Raw genomic sequence first — 17,195 nt, 5'->3', positions numbered from 1 at the left:
ATCTAATTTTTACTATGCTTTTTTGTGTGTGTACATGCACATGGTGTGGTACATGTGCAGAAGTTAGAGGATAACTTGAGGGAATTAGCTCTCTCTTTTCACCTTGTAGGTCCCAAAGATTGAACTTAGGTCGGCAGCTTGGTGGCAAGCACCTTTACCTATTGGACCATCTTGCTGGCCCATTTTTATTTTATTTTATTTTATTTTTTTTCGAGACAGGGTTTCTCTGTGTAGCTTTGGTTCCTGTCCTGGATCTCGATCTGTAGACCAGGCTGGCCTCGAACTCACAGAGATCTACCTGGCTCTGCCTTCTGAGTGCTGGGATTAAAGGTGTGCGCCATCGCCGCCCGGCCCATTTTTATTTTTTATAATGTGTCAGAGGGATGAGGTATGCAGAGCATGTGTGGAGGTCAGAGGGCAACCTGTGGAGTGTTTTCTCCTTTGTGAGAGCCCAGGGGCTCTAATTCAGGTTTCCCAGGCTTGCATGGCAGGTGTTATCCCGGAGACATTTGCCTCTCTCTGTTTCTCCCATCCCCATTTTCTTTGTGACAAGCTCCTGTAGCTCAGGCTGTCTGTAAACTCTTCGGCCTCCTGTGCACTTGGATTACAGACATTTGCCACCACTGCTAGCTCTGACAGTTCATGATTGTTTTGAAATCTCAAAGCTCAGTCTCTATTCTGACCCACCTGGAAGCCTTCCGTCTTCTCCTGGAAGAGTGGCAGAGAGGAGAGGTGGAGAAACGGCCTGCGGCCGGCAGCGCAGTTAGGAGAAGGCACTGGATTTGGGAGCTGAGCTGACCTAGGGCCCATGTGAGTCCAGAAAGCAGGACCTGGGGGATTTGTGACTCTCCCAGGTTGTGCAGGGCCCATCTCACCTGTCACCTCTCACACATCCAGAAACTCAGGGCAGCAAGGACAGCAGGTGCCTGCCAGGTTTCTAGGCTGGCTTACTCGCTTTCAAGTCTTCCTTCTTTCTCTCTCCCTCCCTGTGCCGAGCCAGCCTCAGAGCCAAGCCATCCAGGATGTCGAGAAGGCGGTCGTGGTGTTTGAACAAACAGGGAAAGTCCCAATGGCTGTCATGGAGGCCAGGTAGGAAGAGGCTGCTGTAGGGCGTCTGCTGGCCGCAGCCCATCCAGACATGGCCGTGCTGCCGTTGGTATGCTGGGGCTCTGAAGTCTGTCCCACTGTGAACCCAAGGTCACATGGGGATGGAGGTCTCTTTCTATCATGGGAGCCAGTGTGGATGCTGTGCCAAAGGTGAGGTCTTGAGGTGGCATAGAGTGAGGGCGGGTCTGTGGTGTCTACTTTTTTGTCATTTTTGTTTTGCTCTGAGACAGTTTCATTGTCTAGCCTTTGGTGTGGCCATTGGGTGCTAAGATTAAAGGCGTGTTCCACCATGTCAAACCTGTGTTCACTTCTGTGACAGCACATGGTACCCTCGCTCTCTGAAACAGGCAATAGATGGTACCTGTCTGAAGCCATGTGGGAATGAAGGATTATTAACCCCCAGATTAGCAACAGATTTTTAGTTAGTGCTTCTGGGGTGACCAATGTGGAGCCAGCCTAGGGAACTGAGTAGCTTTATTAAATTCATTGTGATTCCTGAACATCTTGAATTGTGATTGTTATCATGTGTTGAACTGAGCCCAACTCATGAGGTTTTGAGATCGCTTCAAAGCAGAAAGCTCATGGTGGCCTCATTGCAACCCCTCATAGCCTTAGATTAACATGGGTTCCATGGCCAGTCCTCAGGAGAGTAAACATGGTCCAGATATCATGGACCATAGGCTTCTTGATAACGCAGGGTGTCTTTATAAGACATATCCTAAAACAGTGAGGGAAAAAAAGACTTAAAAACGTGATCAAGCCCAGGCATGGTAGTTCACACCTTAATCCCAGTACTTTGGAGACATAGGTGAGCAGATCTCTGTGAGTTTCAGGCCAGCCTGGGCTACATAACAAGTTTCAGCCCAGTCAGGGATACACAGTGAGATGTTACCTAAACAAAACAAAACAAAACAAAACCCACATGATCGCTATTAGAGCCTAGCCAGGCCTGGTGTACCTACCTGTGTCTCGGTGCCTGAGAGGCAGAGGCAGGCAGAGCAAGAGTTCAGGATTTTGCCACGTAGTGAGCTTGAGACCAACTGGGGCTGCATCAGACGCTGTCTTAGAAATGAAATGAAGGAGAATAAAAATAAAAGGCTGGAACGAGAACCGCCCTTCTAGGCTGGGAGGGAGTTGGTGGAAGAAGCCTTTCTCCAGCGTTCATCATAGTGTGTCTGCCTTTTCTGTACTACAGCATATTCAGGAGGCCCTACTACCTGTCACACTTCCTCCCCGCCCTGCTCACACCGAGAGTGGTGAGTGCACGCTTGTCTTCTACCCACACCTCTGGGAGATGCATTCCCTGCCTGCTGCTCTCATGATTGCTCTTTTCACAGCTCCCAGAGGTTCCTGACTCCCGGGTGACCTTTATAGAGACCCTGAAGAGGTAAGCAGGAGCTTGCACAGAGGCTGCTCTGTGGCCAGTGGGTTTTCCTTGTTTTATTTTTTTTTCCAATGGGTTTTAATAGGGCAAAGAGTTTGAGTTCTTTTGTAGAGAAATTTACCACACATGTGTTTTATTCTTAAGATATTGGCTTCAGGTGAGCGGAGGTGGTATCGCATGCCTTTGATCTCAGCACTCAGGTAGAGGCAGGTGGATCTCTGCATTTGAGGCTGGCCTGGCCTACAGAGCAAGTTCCAGGACAGCCAGGTCTACACAGAGAAACCTTGTCTTAAAAAACAACAACAACAACAAAAAAAAAAAAAACTCAAACAAACCAAACAAAAAAAACTATTGCTGAGATTCTTTATTTATGTATTATCATCTTTTTATTTATTTATTTGAAATAAGGTATCACCAAGTGGCTCTGAAACTCAGACCTACTCCTGTCTTTGTCTTTTGTGTGCTGGGATTAAAGCATGTGCCATCACACTGGCCTATTTATTTATTCATTCATTCATTCATTCATTTACTTTTGGGGCAGAATTTCTCTGAATATCTCTTACTGTCCTGGAACTTAAAGCATGTGCCAGCACACTGGCCTTTATATTTATTTATTTATTTATTTATTTATTTATTTATTTATTTATTTATTTATTCATTCATTCATTCATTCATTCATTTTCAGGGCAGGGTTTCTCTATATAGCCCTGACTGTCCTGGAACTCATTCTGTAGACCAGGATGACCTTGAACTCAGATATTCACCTGCCTCTGATTAAAGGCGTGTGCCACCACTGCCCAGCCTAGCCTGTATTTTTTATATAAAATATTCCATCTGCTTGCTTCCCTTTCTTCTACAATGTTTCCTGAGCCTTAGAATAGGTAAAAGCCAGAAAATAAGTAAAGGGCTGTGAATGCCATCGCTTATACTCGAACCATTGCAGTCAGGAACTTCCGAGTGTGGTTACCTGCAGCCGCCCACCTAAGACAAAACAGACCCTGTCAACAGTCAGTCAGAGAGGGAGGGGGCATGGAGTGTATTTCTTTCTGCTGAACTACTGGTTCTTGATAGTTTCTGGAAGATGGAGAAACATTGTCTCCAGCTGTGCACCCCCTGCTGAGCCCACAAAGCTCTGAGGGAATGCTCCAATGCTGTCACTGCTTAAACTCAGCGGGTCATAAAACTATACAAAGAGACCCAACAGGAGAAAGGGATTTGTAGACAGGATAATAGGGAGATGGAGAGCTGGGGGTTGAGAGCATTCAGTATACATTATGTACATGTGTAAATTTGTCAAATAACAAGTTTAAATAATGGAAAAAATTTCAAATACATAGAAAAGTGGAGATTGCTTTAAAACACCTAGTATCCAGATCACTTTAAAACACTTACATAGTATCCATGATTATTTACTTCAGTTGGCCATGTACTAAAGTTGGAATGTTACGAAAAAGATTAGCATGAGCTCTGTGGAAAGATAACATGCAAATGTATCAAGTTCTATGTTTTTAATGAAGCCCTCAAGCCACAGCCTGGTGCTGTTTGAAACAGCCTCATGTAGCCTGCACTTGAACTTGTTATAGAGCTCAGGTTGACCCTGGGCTCCCAATTCTCCTGCTTCCCCCTCCCAAGTGCGGAGATTACAGGTATGCACTACTACACCTGCTTTAGGTATTGTTTTGATACAGGTCTTACTCTGTAGCCCAGGCTAACCTCCCTACATCTGCCTCCTAAGAACTGGGATTACAGGCATGTACACCATGTCTGGCTTGAACTGTATTTAATGTCATTATATACAGAGTGGACTTTACTATGTCTGTGGTTCTCACTTACGTATCTTGGCAGCTTTTAGCATCTTGTAAAATGAACTGGGTAACGTCTTTCTGTTTGCTGGAACTGTTTGTTGAATCACAGATTCTGCTCTGTTGAAGGTTTGGCAGAATGTGTTGTAAAAACATTTGTCTGCTGACACTGCAGTCATGGACTTTGGCTATGGACTCAGTTTTGTAGATGACTGTTCGTCAGCTGCTTTATGCCTTCCCTCCCTCCCTCCCCTGCCCTCCTTCCTTCCTTCCTTCCTTCCTTCCTTCCTTCCTTCCTTCCTTCCTTCCTTCCTTCCTTCCTTCCTTCCTTCCTTCTGTCTTTTCATTTTTAGGTTTCCATGTAACTTTTACTTCAAGCTGGGCCTGGAGGTGCACCCAGTCCTTGGTAGTAGAGGCAGGAAGTAGAGGCTGACCGTTCTCTTCTGAGTTTAAGGACAGCTTGGTCTGAATAACAGGTTCCAGGTCAACCAGGGCTACACAGTGAGACATTTTCTGATCAAAACAAAACAGCCAAAAAAATTTATTTCATCTAGTTGTTTTAAATTCTTTTCTTGCGGTGCTGGGAGTCGAACCCAGGGCCCTGCACACACCGGGCGACTCTTACTCTCCCACTGAGCTGTACTCCTAGCCCTGTCTGAGGCCGAATTCACTGTCGGTATTTCTCATAGTGAGGAACTGGGGCTGTCCATGTGTTTGCAGTGGCATTGGCAACAGCCACCTGGTGGCGTGGGCAGGACTGTCACACCTACCTGGACATCCCTCTGTATAACACACGGCTCTGGAATGGCCCTGGAAATGGCCTCGGAAGAGTTCAGCACAAATATTCTCATAATGCTGTGAGGCTACCTCAGACCCGACCACCTGAAATTGGCAAACTTCAGACTGAAGCCTGTGCTCTAAAGCAAAAACCCAGCCGACAGGCCAGAATCATTGTAAGAGAGGCAGTCTGGAGATGGATCACACAGACTGCTGGGTGTCACCTGAATATTCTAATGATCTTCTAAAATTAGCATTCAGTATTATTACTAATACATGACATGTTATAAAATCGTAGGTACCACTGAAATCTCTCTCTCTCTCTCTATATATATATATATATATATACTTTTAAAATCATAAATGTGATTTCTTTTCTTCTAAAACTAATTAATGGCTAGAGGTGTAGCTCTATGGTAAAGTGTTTGCCTAGTGGGTTTAATCCCCAGCACAGAAAAAAAAGAGATAAAACACAGAACAATACAATATACACTGGTGTAATGGCTTTGGAATCAGAAACCTGAACACTGTCATGGGTGACGTGGGCATTGATTTCTTTTTATCTAGAGCAGATAAGATTCCCTCATCCTTATACGATGCCTACCGCCAAGCCTGTGCCACTGCTGAAGAGAAGCAGCCCGGAGGTAAGGCTCTTGGTCACCTTCTGTTCCTGTGCTTTCCATTTCTGTGATGTGTCTGCCACCGGCACCCGCATCGGCGTCCTCAGTGGTCAGGTTGTTCTCACCTGGGTGCAGGAGGCCTGTGACTGCCTGACCACGGCACCTGGGGACCAAACAATGTGTTAGCAGCTTGTGGTTACTGTCGTGGCGGCCTTGACAGTCAGCCGCCTTCCCACCTCCTGGGAAGCATGAGGTAGAAGCCCACCTCTGTGTTTGGTATCTCCACACGTAGCTCAAGGCCCATAGCATAGTGCAGTCAGGTATAATTATTTTCTAATTGGACAGTTTGGTTTGTAGCAGGTTGCAGGGGTTTTTGTTTTGTTTTTTAATTTTATTTTATGTGTGTGGGTGTTCTTGCCTGTGTGTATGTTTGTGCATCCTGTGTTGGCCTGGTGTCTGCAGAGGCCAGAAGAGGGGTTGGATCTCCTGGAACTGGAGCTGCAGACAGTTGGGGGCCACCGTGTGGGTTCGAGGAATCAAACCCAGCAGCTGGAGCTCTTAAGCATTGAGCCGTCTGTCCAACCCTGTGCTGGGGATCTTTGCACCTCTGAGAACAGCGGTAGATCTTGTTGGCTCTGGGAAGCTGGTCAGTGAGCCGCCATCTCTGCAGTGTGTGGCTGGCATGTTCTCTCCACCCCGTTCTTCAATGCCGTGTAGCTCTGACGGCCAGCAGGACGACAGTGAGAGGGGCATCGGAAGGAGTCGCTCGTTTTGCCTTTGAGTTTTCAATTATTTATTGATTTACTTAAACAGGGTCTCATATCCTTGGCCAGCCTTGAACTCTCTGTGTAGCTAGCTGAGAAGGACCTTGAACCTTCGAGCCTCCTGCCTCCACCTCCCAAGTGCTGGGATTACAGGCATGTGCAGCCATGCCCAGTTCTATGTGTGGTGCTGGTATCGGACCCAGGGCTTTGTGCGTGTTGGGCAGGAATCTACCAACTGAATAACTGGATGACATCACAAGTGCTCTGTTTACATTTTTTTAATTAATCTATATCAATTATACAAAATGCTGGATTTCATTATGACTTTCTCATACATATGTGATGTATCGGTCACTTATCACACTAGTTACTCTCTTGTCCACCCGTCTCCCATTGGTCCCCTTCCTCTTCCCAAATAGTCTTTTTTTTTTTCTGGAGCTGAGGACTGAACCTAGGGCCTTGCGCTTGTCTGTAGGCAAGCGCTCTACCACTGAGCTAAATCCCCAACCCCTCAAATAGTCTTCTTTTTACTTTCGTGCTTTTTTTTTTTTTTAAAAATCTAGATGCCACATATGAAAGAAAATGTGATATTTGTTACAGATGGTTGTGAGCCACAGCATGGTTGCTGGGACTCTAATCTGGGTTCTCTGGAAGGGCAGGTGGTGCTCTTAATCCCTCACCTATCTCTTCAGGCTTTCTCTTTTCTTTCCTTAAACTTGTTTATAAATTTGTTTTTAAAAATGTACGTTGTGGGGGACTGGAGAGATGGCTCAGCGGTTAAGAGCACTGACTGCTCTTCCAGAGGTCATGAGTTCAATTCCCAGCACCCACATGGCAGCTAACAACTGTCTGTAACTACAAGATCTGACACCCTCACACAGACATGCATACAGGCAGAACACCAATGCACATATAAAAAGATGTATGTTGTGCTGGGCAGTGGTGGCGCACACCTTTAATTCCAGCACTCAGGAGGCAGAGCCTAGACTATAAAACAAGTTCCAGGACAGCCAAGGTGGTTATACAAAGAAACCTTATCTCTAAAACCCAAAAATGATAAAACAAAACAAAAACAACAACAACAACAAAAAATATGTTGCTAGGAATTAAACCTAGTGCTTTGTACATTACAGACACATGTTCTGCTATGGAGTAACATCTCCAGTCTCAATATTTTTATTTTTGATATTATATGTAATATCCAGCATCAAAGAGAAAAGCTCCCAGGGACTGAGTGCTGTCCACACAAAAGCAGTACACATCAGCATTTCCCAAGTATATGAGTTTTTTCTATTTATAATAGAGAATCCCACTGAGTGTTATTACCATTCGACCTGATTTTTAAAATGTCCTTCCCCGGTTCAGATGCCGCCCCAGGAAAAAGGATGGAGCGCGACTGTGCTGAACAGCCCCTGGGACTGCTCACAGCAGCACTTGAAGAGCTCAGAGCTTTAATGACAGACCCCACCCAATATGATGGTAAGAAAGGGGCATGGGGCTGTGTGTGGGAGAGTGTTTGTGCTCTGTGTGCATGCATGTAGCCATAGTAACAGAGGCTGGCCTGTCATGCCTGTAGCTCAGCATCTGCCGGATGATCGTGCCCACAGACTGGACTAAGTGAGGAGTCGGAATGATGGGGATAGCCTCACTGTACTGTCACACTCCCTAGACAGGAGGTGGGTCATCCTTGTGTCCCGATAAGACGGATGCTGGAGAGGAAGGAAACTGAAGTCCGTGAGCACAGGTTCTTACTGACTGTCCAAGCAGATCCAACATCAAGCACCTTGGGCTTCTCTCTTCTTTTTGTTTCTGCTTCTGAACATTTTGTGAAGCACTGAGTTCAGAGCGTCCGTCTGTGGGTCTTCAAAGCACTGACTTGTGCAGCAGTCCATGACCTCAGTAACAGACTTGCACTGCTTCCAGGGTTTATTTTAGTGAATGTACAATTTAAAGTAAATTCACCACAGTTTTGACTGGTTGTGCTCATCTAGTTTCTGTTGTTAAAAACAAAAACGGCCGGGCAGTGGGGGTGCATGCCTTTAACCTCAGCACTAAGGAGGCAGACCCAGGCGGATCTCTGTGAGTTCGAGGCCAGCCTGGGCTACAGAGCGAGTTCCAGGATAGTCAGGGTTACACAGAGAAACCCTTCCTCAAAACAAAACAAAACAAACAAAACATAACAAATCAAACAAACAACAAAACACAGACTTTTGAATTGGACAGGTAGCTCAGCAGTTAAGCAGAGGATCTGGCTTTGGTTCCCAGCATCCATATCAGGTAACTTACCTGTAACTCCAGCTTCAGTTGATCCAACATTCTCTTCTGGATTCTAGGCACCATCACTCACATGCACATACTCACACAGAGCACACACACATACACATGATTAAAAATAATCGGAAAAACAAAAAAACCTGAATCCTTTATTGTGTGATGACCCACATCCAAACCCAAAATCTATTTTTATGCATAATAGACTTGACTTTACTGTGGATTGATGTTTATAGAAGCCAAGCTTAGCCTCACAGGGAGGCGTTCACCACCTCGTGCATTGCCACAGCTTTGCTGAGGCTGTGGATCCTTGACACAGTTCCTCGGGCCAGGTATACAGATGTCAGAGCACAACGGCCTAGGCTGCTTGTGTAAAGCGTGGTGCTGTGTGTGGCTTTGTGTGTGCATGTGCATGTGGGCTCCTGCTCCCTTGCTCAGACTGACCTTAGTCTCAAATGTTCTTCCTGCCTCAGCCTCCCAAGTGCTGGGATTTGTCGGCCTTCACCGCTACATCCGGCTCAGAATGTAGCATTTGTGGAACATTAGGAAGAGTTCCAGGGCTTAAGCAAAAGACCAATGGGTGCCAGGTCAGCTCTGACAAAGCCATAGAGGTTTGCGTGCCTTAGTGACTTACCGAGGCCTTCACAGTGGCTCCGGGTACCTTCGGTCTACGGGGCTTTGTGCTTAGACAGATGGAGGAGTCACGCCTTAGAGGGGCTGTGGCAGCTGCAGGGTGGCCATCCTTCCCTCCATTCAGAGGCGGCTCCACGCTGGGGTGTAACAGCGTGGCCAGTGCTACCTAGTATCCTACGCTTCTTCATGTTGCTCCTTCCCAGGCTGGCTCTGAACGTATCTGGCTTCTCTGTTTGCAGTTATATCTGCTCAGGTGGCTGTGGTTTCTGAAAGACTAAATGCTGCTTTGGGTCACAGTAACGATGATGGTAGCCTCCGGAGAGCAAAGATCCAGCTCAGCATCCTTACTCCCACGCTCCGGACACAGGACCAGGAGGTATGCCTGTGAGGCCTTAGGACCAGCTGTGACCCTTGTTAGGTTATGTAGAAGGTCAGATGTTGAGCACGCAGGCACTGCCATGCCACAGTTGGCCAGCCTCCCTTGCCTGTTTGTGGCTAAATGTGTTCTTACCTTTTTAGAAGTTTTTTTTGAGACAGGGTCTCCTGTAGCCCAGCTGGCCTTACTCTTACTGTGTGTAGCCGAGGCTGGACCTAAATTCCTGCTCTTCCTGTCTCCACGTCCCAAGTGTCAGGGTTACAGGGGTGTTCCACCGGCTTGTTTTTGCATTTTAAAGAAGTCTGTGTGGCGAAGGCTGGTTCTAACCCCAAAGCCCATATTTACTCCTTTACCTTTGACAACTCAAGGTTTGCCTGTCTTCCCACTGGGCACCTTCAAGTTTCTGCCTGTGTGGTAACGCATATCCTGGTGCAGTCCAGGACTTGGTGCTAAGCTGCATTACAGCTTCCTTTCCAAATGCAAACCTGACAACTTGAATTTGATCCCCACTTCCTGTGAGGTTGGTAGCAGAGAACTGACTCCTGAGAGTTGTCCTCTGGCCGCTGCATGCATAAAATACATACAAAATTAAGTGCAGCCTTTACCATGGTTCTTTTGGTTCAGGTCACTCCCTGAACCAAAAGCCTTACAGTGATGTCTCTCTTCCCAGGTTGTGGATCTCCTGCTCACAGCCTTCTGTCAGAACCAAATGGCAGCCTCTAGTTTTGTGCCCCCGGAGAGGTAAGGGTGATTTCCATCTTTCCTAGGGTGCTGAGACCAAGCAGGGATAGCTCTGTTCCAAGAGTGGATGACTAGGCTGTTTTGTCGGGTAGGGACCGCATTGAAGACTGATGGTCTGTGTTACGTAAAGGTCACCGTTTGGAAGAACCCTGAGCCTTGTATAGGCCCCTGTGCCCAGACTGGTCGTGGAAGGACTGGACAGGGCTACGACCAGCCAGTGACTTGTTCTCTGTCTTTGCAGGCAGAGCCCCTGGGCTGTCCTTTTCGTGAGGACCCTTTGTGGACACGTGCTTTTCCCTGCAGTGCTCACTCGGCTCTGCCAGCTGCTCCATCACCAGGTAGGTGCCTGCATCCTGCAGGTCGCTTCTTCAGCTGCTGTGAGCCTCCACTGATGCCGCTTTTCAGTGATTTTCGAGTCTTCTAGCTAGGGAACAGACTATCGTTAACTCTGTCCTTCTTTCAGGGCCCAAGCCTGAGCACGCCTCATGTGCTGGGGTTGGCTGCTCTTGCCGTCCATCTGGGCGAGTCCAAGTCCATACTTCCAGAGGTGGATCCCGGTGTTCTTGCCTCCGCCGGCAGCCTTGATGTCCCTGAGTTCTTGAACAGCCTCCTGACCTGCCGCACGAGGGAATCTCTGCTCTTCTGCATGAAGTAAGTCATTCCTGAGTTCCTCAGCAGTTTTTCCCCCTCTTGAAAAGTGAGAAATACTCAGCAAATGCAATTATGAGAGACCATGTGGTTGGAGAGGCAGCTCAGTGGTTAAACACACTGGCTGCTCTTCCAGAGGACCCGGGTTCTATTCCAGCACCCACATGGTAGCTCACCATTTCTAGCTCCAGTTCTAGAGACTCTGCCTCCCTCGTCTGGCCTCTATGGGCATTGTGCATGCCTGGTGCACAGCCATCTGTGCAGGCAAAACATTTATACACATAAAAGAAAAATGAAATCACCAAAAATTGAGAGAGAGAGAGAGAGAGAGAGAGAGAGAGAGAGAGAGAGAGAGAGAGAGCGAGCAAGCGAGCGAGCCCAGGGATGGGTCATACATAGTCAGTGATAGCATCTATGCCCATCTATGAATAAGGCCCTGGGTTCAATCCCTGGTACCAAATTAGAGAGAGAGCTGCAGAAAATGAGTCACCCAAGAGTCATCCCTTAATATTTTAGTTTTTATTTTATTTAGGTGTTTACGTTTGTTTGTGCTTTAGGGAACTGATGAAGTTGAAAGTTGTTACTGACATTAACACTACTGTAAACATCTTTCCATATCATTATGCTATCCTTGGCAAAGGATATCCTGGGTGTCCTATGGTAGAGGTTGTTTGGCTGTCTTGTTTTTGTGTGTGCTTTGAAGGATGAAAATGTATAAAATGGCAGCCTCTCTAAACAAAATAATTCTTTGGGAAAGATCCCCACCACTGTGGAACCACTAGAGCTTGATAACTGCCTACTCCCACATAAGTTAACACCAAGCTGCTAGGAAATTTAGATAAGTAACATGCTTGATACATAAGGTACAGAATGGGAAAAGATCTTCACCAACCCCACATCTGACAGAGGATTGATCTCCACAGTATATAAAGAACTCAAGAAACTAGACATCAAAATACTGAACAGTCCAATTAAAAAATGGGCTAAAGAACTAAACAGAGAATTCACAAAACAAGATAAATAAGGTATATTTGATAATCAAGATTTATAAATTCCAGGGCTGCAGAGATGGCTCAGTGGTTAAAAACACTGGCTGCCCTAACAGAGGAGCTAGGTTCAATTCCCAGCACCCACATGGCAGCTCACAGCTGTCTGTAACTCCAGTTCTAGGGGATCTGACACCCTCACACAGACCATGCATGCAGGCAAGACACCAATGCACATAAAATAAAACAAAATTAATTAATTTTAAGACAGATTAATAAATTCCTACAGTTTACTCAGGTTCACAATAATATTTGTCTAGCCTCATCTTTGCTCACTTTTAAGCTTTAGCTATTTGTATAAATAAACTAAGCCATACAGAAAACTGCAATATTCTATAATTGTCTGATCCCCCAAGAGAGTCCTCTTCCCCAGGTCAGGCATTGGGACAAAGGCCCCTGTCCTCGGTTCCATGTCATCTTTTGCTTCTGCACACAGTGTTGTCATCAGTCACGTCTCCTAGTGGCCAGAGCCACATGAGGCTGCGCTGTGCTCACAGATACTGTGTTCTCCCAAGACGTGGAGCCTGCGAGTTCTTGAGACTCTCACAAAAGAACACAAGTGATGATCGCTCGCAGAGCTAGAGATGCCTGCAGCAGCCTTGCTGTCTGTGCCCTCCACTGAATGACCTGCTCCCTGACCCACCCAAGAGCCGGGCAGTGTATGCTTCCCTCCTTTTGTGTCTTGCTGTGGCTCTTCACACCTGTCCAGTGAGCGTGCCTTTGCTCACACATGCTGTTGTGTGCCTGTCGTTCCCTGCCTTCAGTGTGGATGTGAGCCTTTGGAGGCAGCATCTCCCTCTCAGGAGACACTGAGCCTGAAGCCAGGGTGGTCCGACAGTTCTTTCAATCATCTAGTTCAGAACACACCGAAGACGGTTTGGTAAATTCAGTTTACTTTTCCCTCATTGCAGATTCTGTACAGCAGCAATTTCCTACTGTTTACGCAAGTTCACTGCACGGCCCCTGGCTGCCTTGCGCAGCTGTTTATCTCCAGGCCTGATCAAAAGGGTATGTGTTTCAGATCCCTGCTTTCCGACCTGAAGGACTCTGGGTTCTGCAGCTTTCTTGTGTTTACCTCAGTTTATGGGTGCACCATTCATCAGGCTGTCTCTGGGACAGCCTGGCTGTCTGCTTGGGGAGTTTTTCATGCTGAATACTGCTCCTGTATCTCTTTCTCAGTTTAAGTTGGGGCTAAGATGTCAGTAGTTAAGTATATGCTACTCCTTTGAATTGATGTTTATAGCACAGGTAAGTTAAAAGTTAAGAATTCATTAAAAAAACAAAATACTCTTTCCCCTTAAACCACAGTTATCCCTCTGTATGGTTTTGTTTTGAGAGGTTTGTTTGTTTGGCTGGTTGGTTCGGTTTTTGTTTTGTTTTTTCAGTTCTGGGATCAAACTTCGGGTCTCACATGTACTAAGCAAGTGCCCTACCACCAAGTTATTACTTCAGACTCCTAGAATTTTGATGGGCGCCTCTTGTGTATAACCATTGGATTTTGACTATAGGCTTCACATTAGAAATCAAAGAGAAAACATCTTTGAGATGCTGAAGCAGGAGGCTTTGTGAAAGTTTTTTCTTCATTTATTTTATTTTTTTTAATTGTATGAGGGTGGGGAGAACAGGTTAGGCCAGAAGAGGGCTTCAGAACTTCGTGAGCTGGAATTACAGGCCTCTCAACAAAACACCCACCCCAGATTTCACCAGAAAGGCCAGGTTTTAGGAAGACCCCAGGGAGAAGTGCCTGCCTCCTCCCCTCTTCCTCCTCTTTTCCTGCTCACCGAAATGCTGCGTATGTCAGGCTGGTTTGGGTCCCCTACGGGATGACAGACAGATCTCCTGGTGGGTTCTCTGGGTGTCTCTGACTGTTCCCCTGTCTCACTGTGAACCTGTCACTGTTTCAGTTTCAGTTCATTATGCTAAGGGTGTTCTCAGAGGCCAGAGCACCTTGTCCTCCAGAACACACAGCCTCCGTCTCCTGGAGACCCTTGTACCTTCCTTCTGCAGACTGGCAGAGTGCTGCACTCTCTCTGTGGAGATGGAGCAGCTTCCAAGAGCTTCTGAAGGAAAAGGAATTTTATGTAAGTCTCCATGTTTTCCACTATGTCACATGTCCTGGCTGCTTCTGCGTGCATGCGTGTGTGCGTGTGTTGGGGTTGGAGGAGGGTGGAAGAAACCTGGGTGTAAGAGGGTTCTGTGTCTCCTGAGAGGCCAGAGCAATACTTGGTTGCATTGAAACCTTCACTGAGGTCACTGTGAAGGGACTCTGCAGAAGACCTTGCTGGGCTCGGGTTCTCCCGGCAAGTACTCTTCACAGCAGCCCTGTCGTGGGGCCTTGGCTTCTCCATGCCTCTAGCTTGTGCCCATCAACTGGAACCTGGCACGATTTGCACAAACAGACCATGTCCTTTATTTCCTAACGTGTTTAGAGGAAAATCATTTTTATCGCGTCTTTGTGGCTTGGCTTTATAAGGGTGGGTGTGGTGCTGTGACCGGTGTGAGGAAAGGTGGAACAGCCGGCAGTCAGAAGCTCATCAGCTCTTCAGAGGGCCCTGTCATGTCTTAGGACATTTACAGTTTTGCTTCCAGGTTACATCGTATCTGTCTGCCTTGAACTTTGTCCAGGTGGGACTGTGTGGAGGCATGGTCTGTCATGTGGGTTTTTTACACAAAGTGAGATTTTGAGATTAGGGCACAATGGCATGTGAGATCACTCTAAGAATTTTCATAAGAAAAAACAAGATATAAGATGCCAGGAATACAGAGAAACCCTGTCTCAGGGAAGAAAAAAAGATGCCAGGAATATTTGAGGCAGATTGTACATCAAGGTTTGGGGGGGTTGTTTGTTTGTTTGTTTGTTTGTTTGTTTTAGGCAGGGTCTCATTGTAGCCCTGACTGTTCTAGAACTCACTCTGTAGACCAGGCTGACCTCAAACTCAGAGAGATCCTCCTGCGTCTGCCTTGAGTGCTGAGATTAAATGCTGTACTACCAAACCCAGTTTATACCAAGGTTTGTTCCCTCAACTCCTGACCTATAAGATAATTTCTTTTCTTATTGCATAATAATCTAGTTAGGAATAGGCTAATTAGTTAAAAGTAGGTAGTATGCTAGTTAAAAGACCAGTTTGGCCAGGTGTGGTAGTATATGTTTATAATCTCAGCACTTGGGGAATTGAAGCAAGAAGATGACCACAGATTTGTGGCCATCCATAGTAAGTTCAAGGCCTGCCCTAGGTACAGAGTAAGACCCTATCTCAAACAAACAAGCAAAACTGGACTGGTTTCACTAGTTCTAATTTCATATTCAGAGCCTGTACACAATATGTTTCCATAATGCATCAGTTCTCCATTTCATTACAGCAGAGCACAGATCTCTGTTTTTCAGATAAAATGACAAATGCTTATAAGCTGTGTGAGTTTTGTGTTTCATCCTCCCTACCCTGAATGTTTCCGTCACTCAGTTAACTTACAGAGATTGGGTTCAGCTGGAATTGGAAATTCAACCTGAAGTTGATGTTCTCTCAGATACAGAAAGGTAAGCGCTCAGGGGAGCTGGCCCCTAAAACATGGTCATAGTCTGTTTCATACAGCCATCTTACGTTCAGGTTAACTGGGTCATGTTTGAGCACTTCAGTCATTCATTTCTTTATTGAAAAAACACTGAGTTTCCACTGCGTGCCAGACACTTCTAGAATGTCCCAGAAGCTGGGGTTACAAAGTAACTGAGACACACTTACCTATAAGGCACCTTTGTACAGATAATGACAGACGAGGTCTCTGTGGGAACCCTACACCCCCCAGAGCCCATGTTGAGAAAGAATGTGAATTCGGTGCACTTTGGTAAAAGCACAGGTAGACACGATGAATGGTCTGAGGCTACAAGACAGCCCCTGTGAGAGCCAGTGGCCACACTGGGACAGTAGATCGGGCTACTTGCCGTGAGGCAATAGGGGTACGTTGCAGAGCCGGCTCCAAGAAGTGCCTTGATGGGCCCCAGAAACCGAGTACATCTTGACTGGGTTTTTTGTTTGTTTGAGGCCTCATTATAACCTCGCTTTAAAAAAATGACGTATTTATGCTTATGGATGTACCGTGTGTGTGTGTGTGTGTGTGTGTGTGTGTGTGTGTGTGTGTGTGTGTGTGTGTGTGACCTACAGAGGCCAGAAGGTGGCAGATCCTTTGGAACTGAAGTTACATGAAGATGTTAGCTGCCATGTCAGTGCTGGGAAGTGAACCTGGATCTTTTGCAAGAGCAGCCAATGCTCTTAACAGCTGAGCCATGGCACCAGCCTCTACAACCTCACTTTTTAACCCCTTGGGTGACTGTTACCTTGAGATGGTATTTAGGCGTGTTCTAGGGATTCTCCCCCGCCCCCTTACACACACAAGGCAAAAACCCCACTGACAAGTCACTCCCAGCCACCCTTCCTGCTGTAATCACACGCCTGATACTTGAATAGATTCTGTGATCTCAGCCCTCATGGGCAGAGTACTGCCCTCCATCTTCCTCACCCACTCCTTCTGGTGTGGATATCTCACTTGTATTTGGCTGTTTCCACTTAGTGGACCACAGTCACCATGTCCTTGAGACCCTTCCCTTCAGCATGGATAGTATGGCTCTCCTTGACCACGGACCTGCAATCCTCAGTCTGGATTCTCAGCTATTTCCCTATTGGGGTGTACATGGTGCAGACCACCGGATAGCTCAGTCCACATCGGCGTGGCTGCCCGCTCCATTGACTGGGTTCGCTGAGATAGTCAGCCGTCACCCAGCAGGATTAACACTGCCTGGGCTTTGGTCCCAGGATTGCCCCTGCGAGGGGCTTTTCCCACAGCACCGGTCCCTTGTCTTGTAGACAAGGAAGACTCCTCACTCCACTCTGAACTCTCAGGCTGCTGATGCTAGCTGCCACTTTGCCCAGTCACTGGAACTGGGTGTTCCTCTTTTTTTTTTTTTTTTTGAGAGAGAGAGCTTCTTTGTATAGCAGCCTTAGCTATTCTGGAACTTGATCTGTAGACCAGGCTG

At 46.7% G+C, this 17,195-nt stretch overlaps 1 protein-coding gene across 1 annotated transcript in view; it reads left to right on the top strand.

Annotated features, from left to right (window-relative positions):
• Window positions 1–17,195, top strand: part of Fanca (FA complementation group A) — a 54,352-nt gene that overhangs the window by 23,770 nt on the left and 13,387 nt on the right. The window contains exons 18-29 of the mRNA XM_076572252.1: window positions 1,001–1,089; window positions 2,303–2,363; window positions 2,445–2,494; window positions 5,638–5,714; window positions 7,820–7,933; window positions 9,598–9,734; window positions 10,405–10,475; window positions 10,717–10,813; window positions 10,939–11,126; window positions 13,081–13,177; window positions 14,074–14,250; window positions 15,631–15,704. Coding sequence (XP_076428367.1) covers window positions 1,001–1,089; window positions 2,303–2,363; window positions 2,445–2,494; window positions 5,638–5,714; window positions 7,820–7,933; window positions 9,598–9,734; window positions 10,405–10,475; window positions 10,717–10,813; window positions 10,939–11,126; window positions 13,081–13,177; window positions 14,074–14,250; window positions 15,631–15,704 — 1,232 coding nt within the window. The remainder of the gene's footprint in view (window positions 1–1,000; window positions 1,090–2,302; window positions 2,364–2,444; window positions 2,495–5,637; window positions 5,715–7,819; window positions 7,934–9,597; window positions 9,735–10,404; window positions 10,476–10,716; window positions 10,814–10,938; window positions 11,127–13,080; window positions 13,178–14,073; window positions 14,251–15,630; window positions 15,705–17,195) is intronic.

This window comes from Peromyscus maniculatus, chromosome 5, assembly GCF_049852395.1.
Source record: "Peromyscus maniculatus bairdii isolate BWxNUB_F1_BW_parent chromosome 5, HU_Pman_BW_mat_3.1, whole genome shotgun sequence".
NCBI classification, from domain to species: domain Eukaryota; kingdom Metazoa; phylum Chordata; class Mammalia; order Rodentia; family Cricetidae; genus Peromyscus; species Peromyscus maniculatus.
This window is presented reverse-complemented; position numbering and strand designations above follow the sequence as displayed.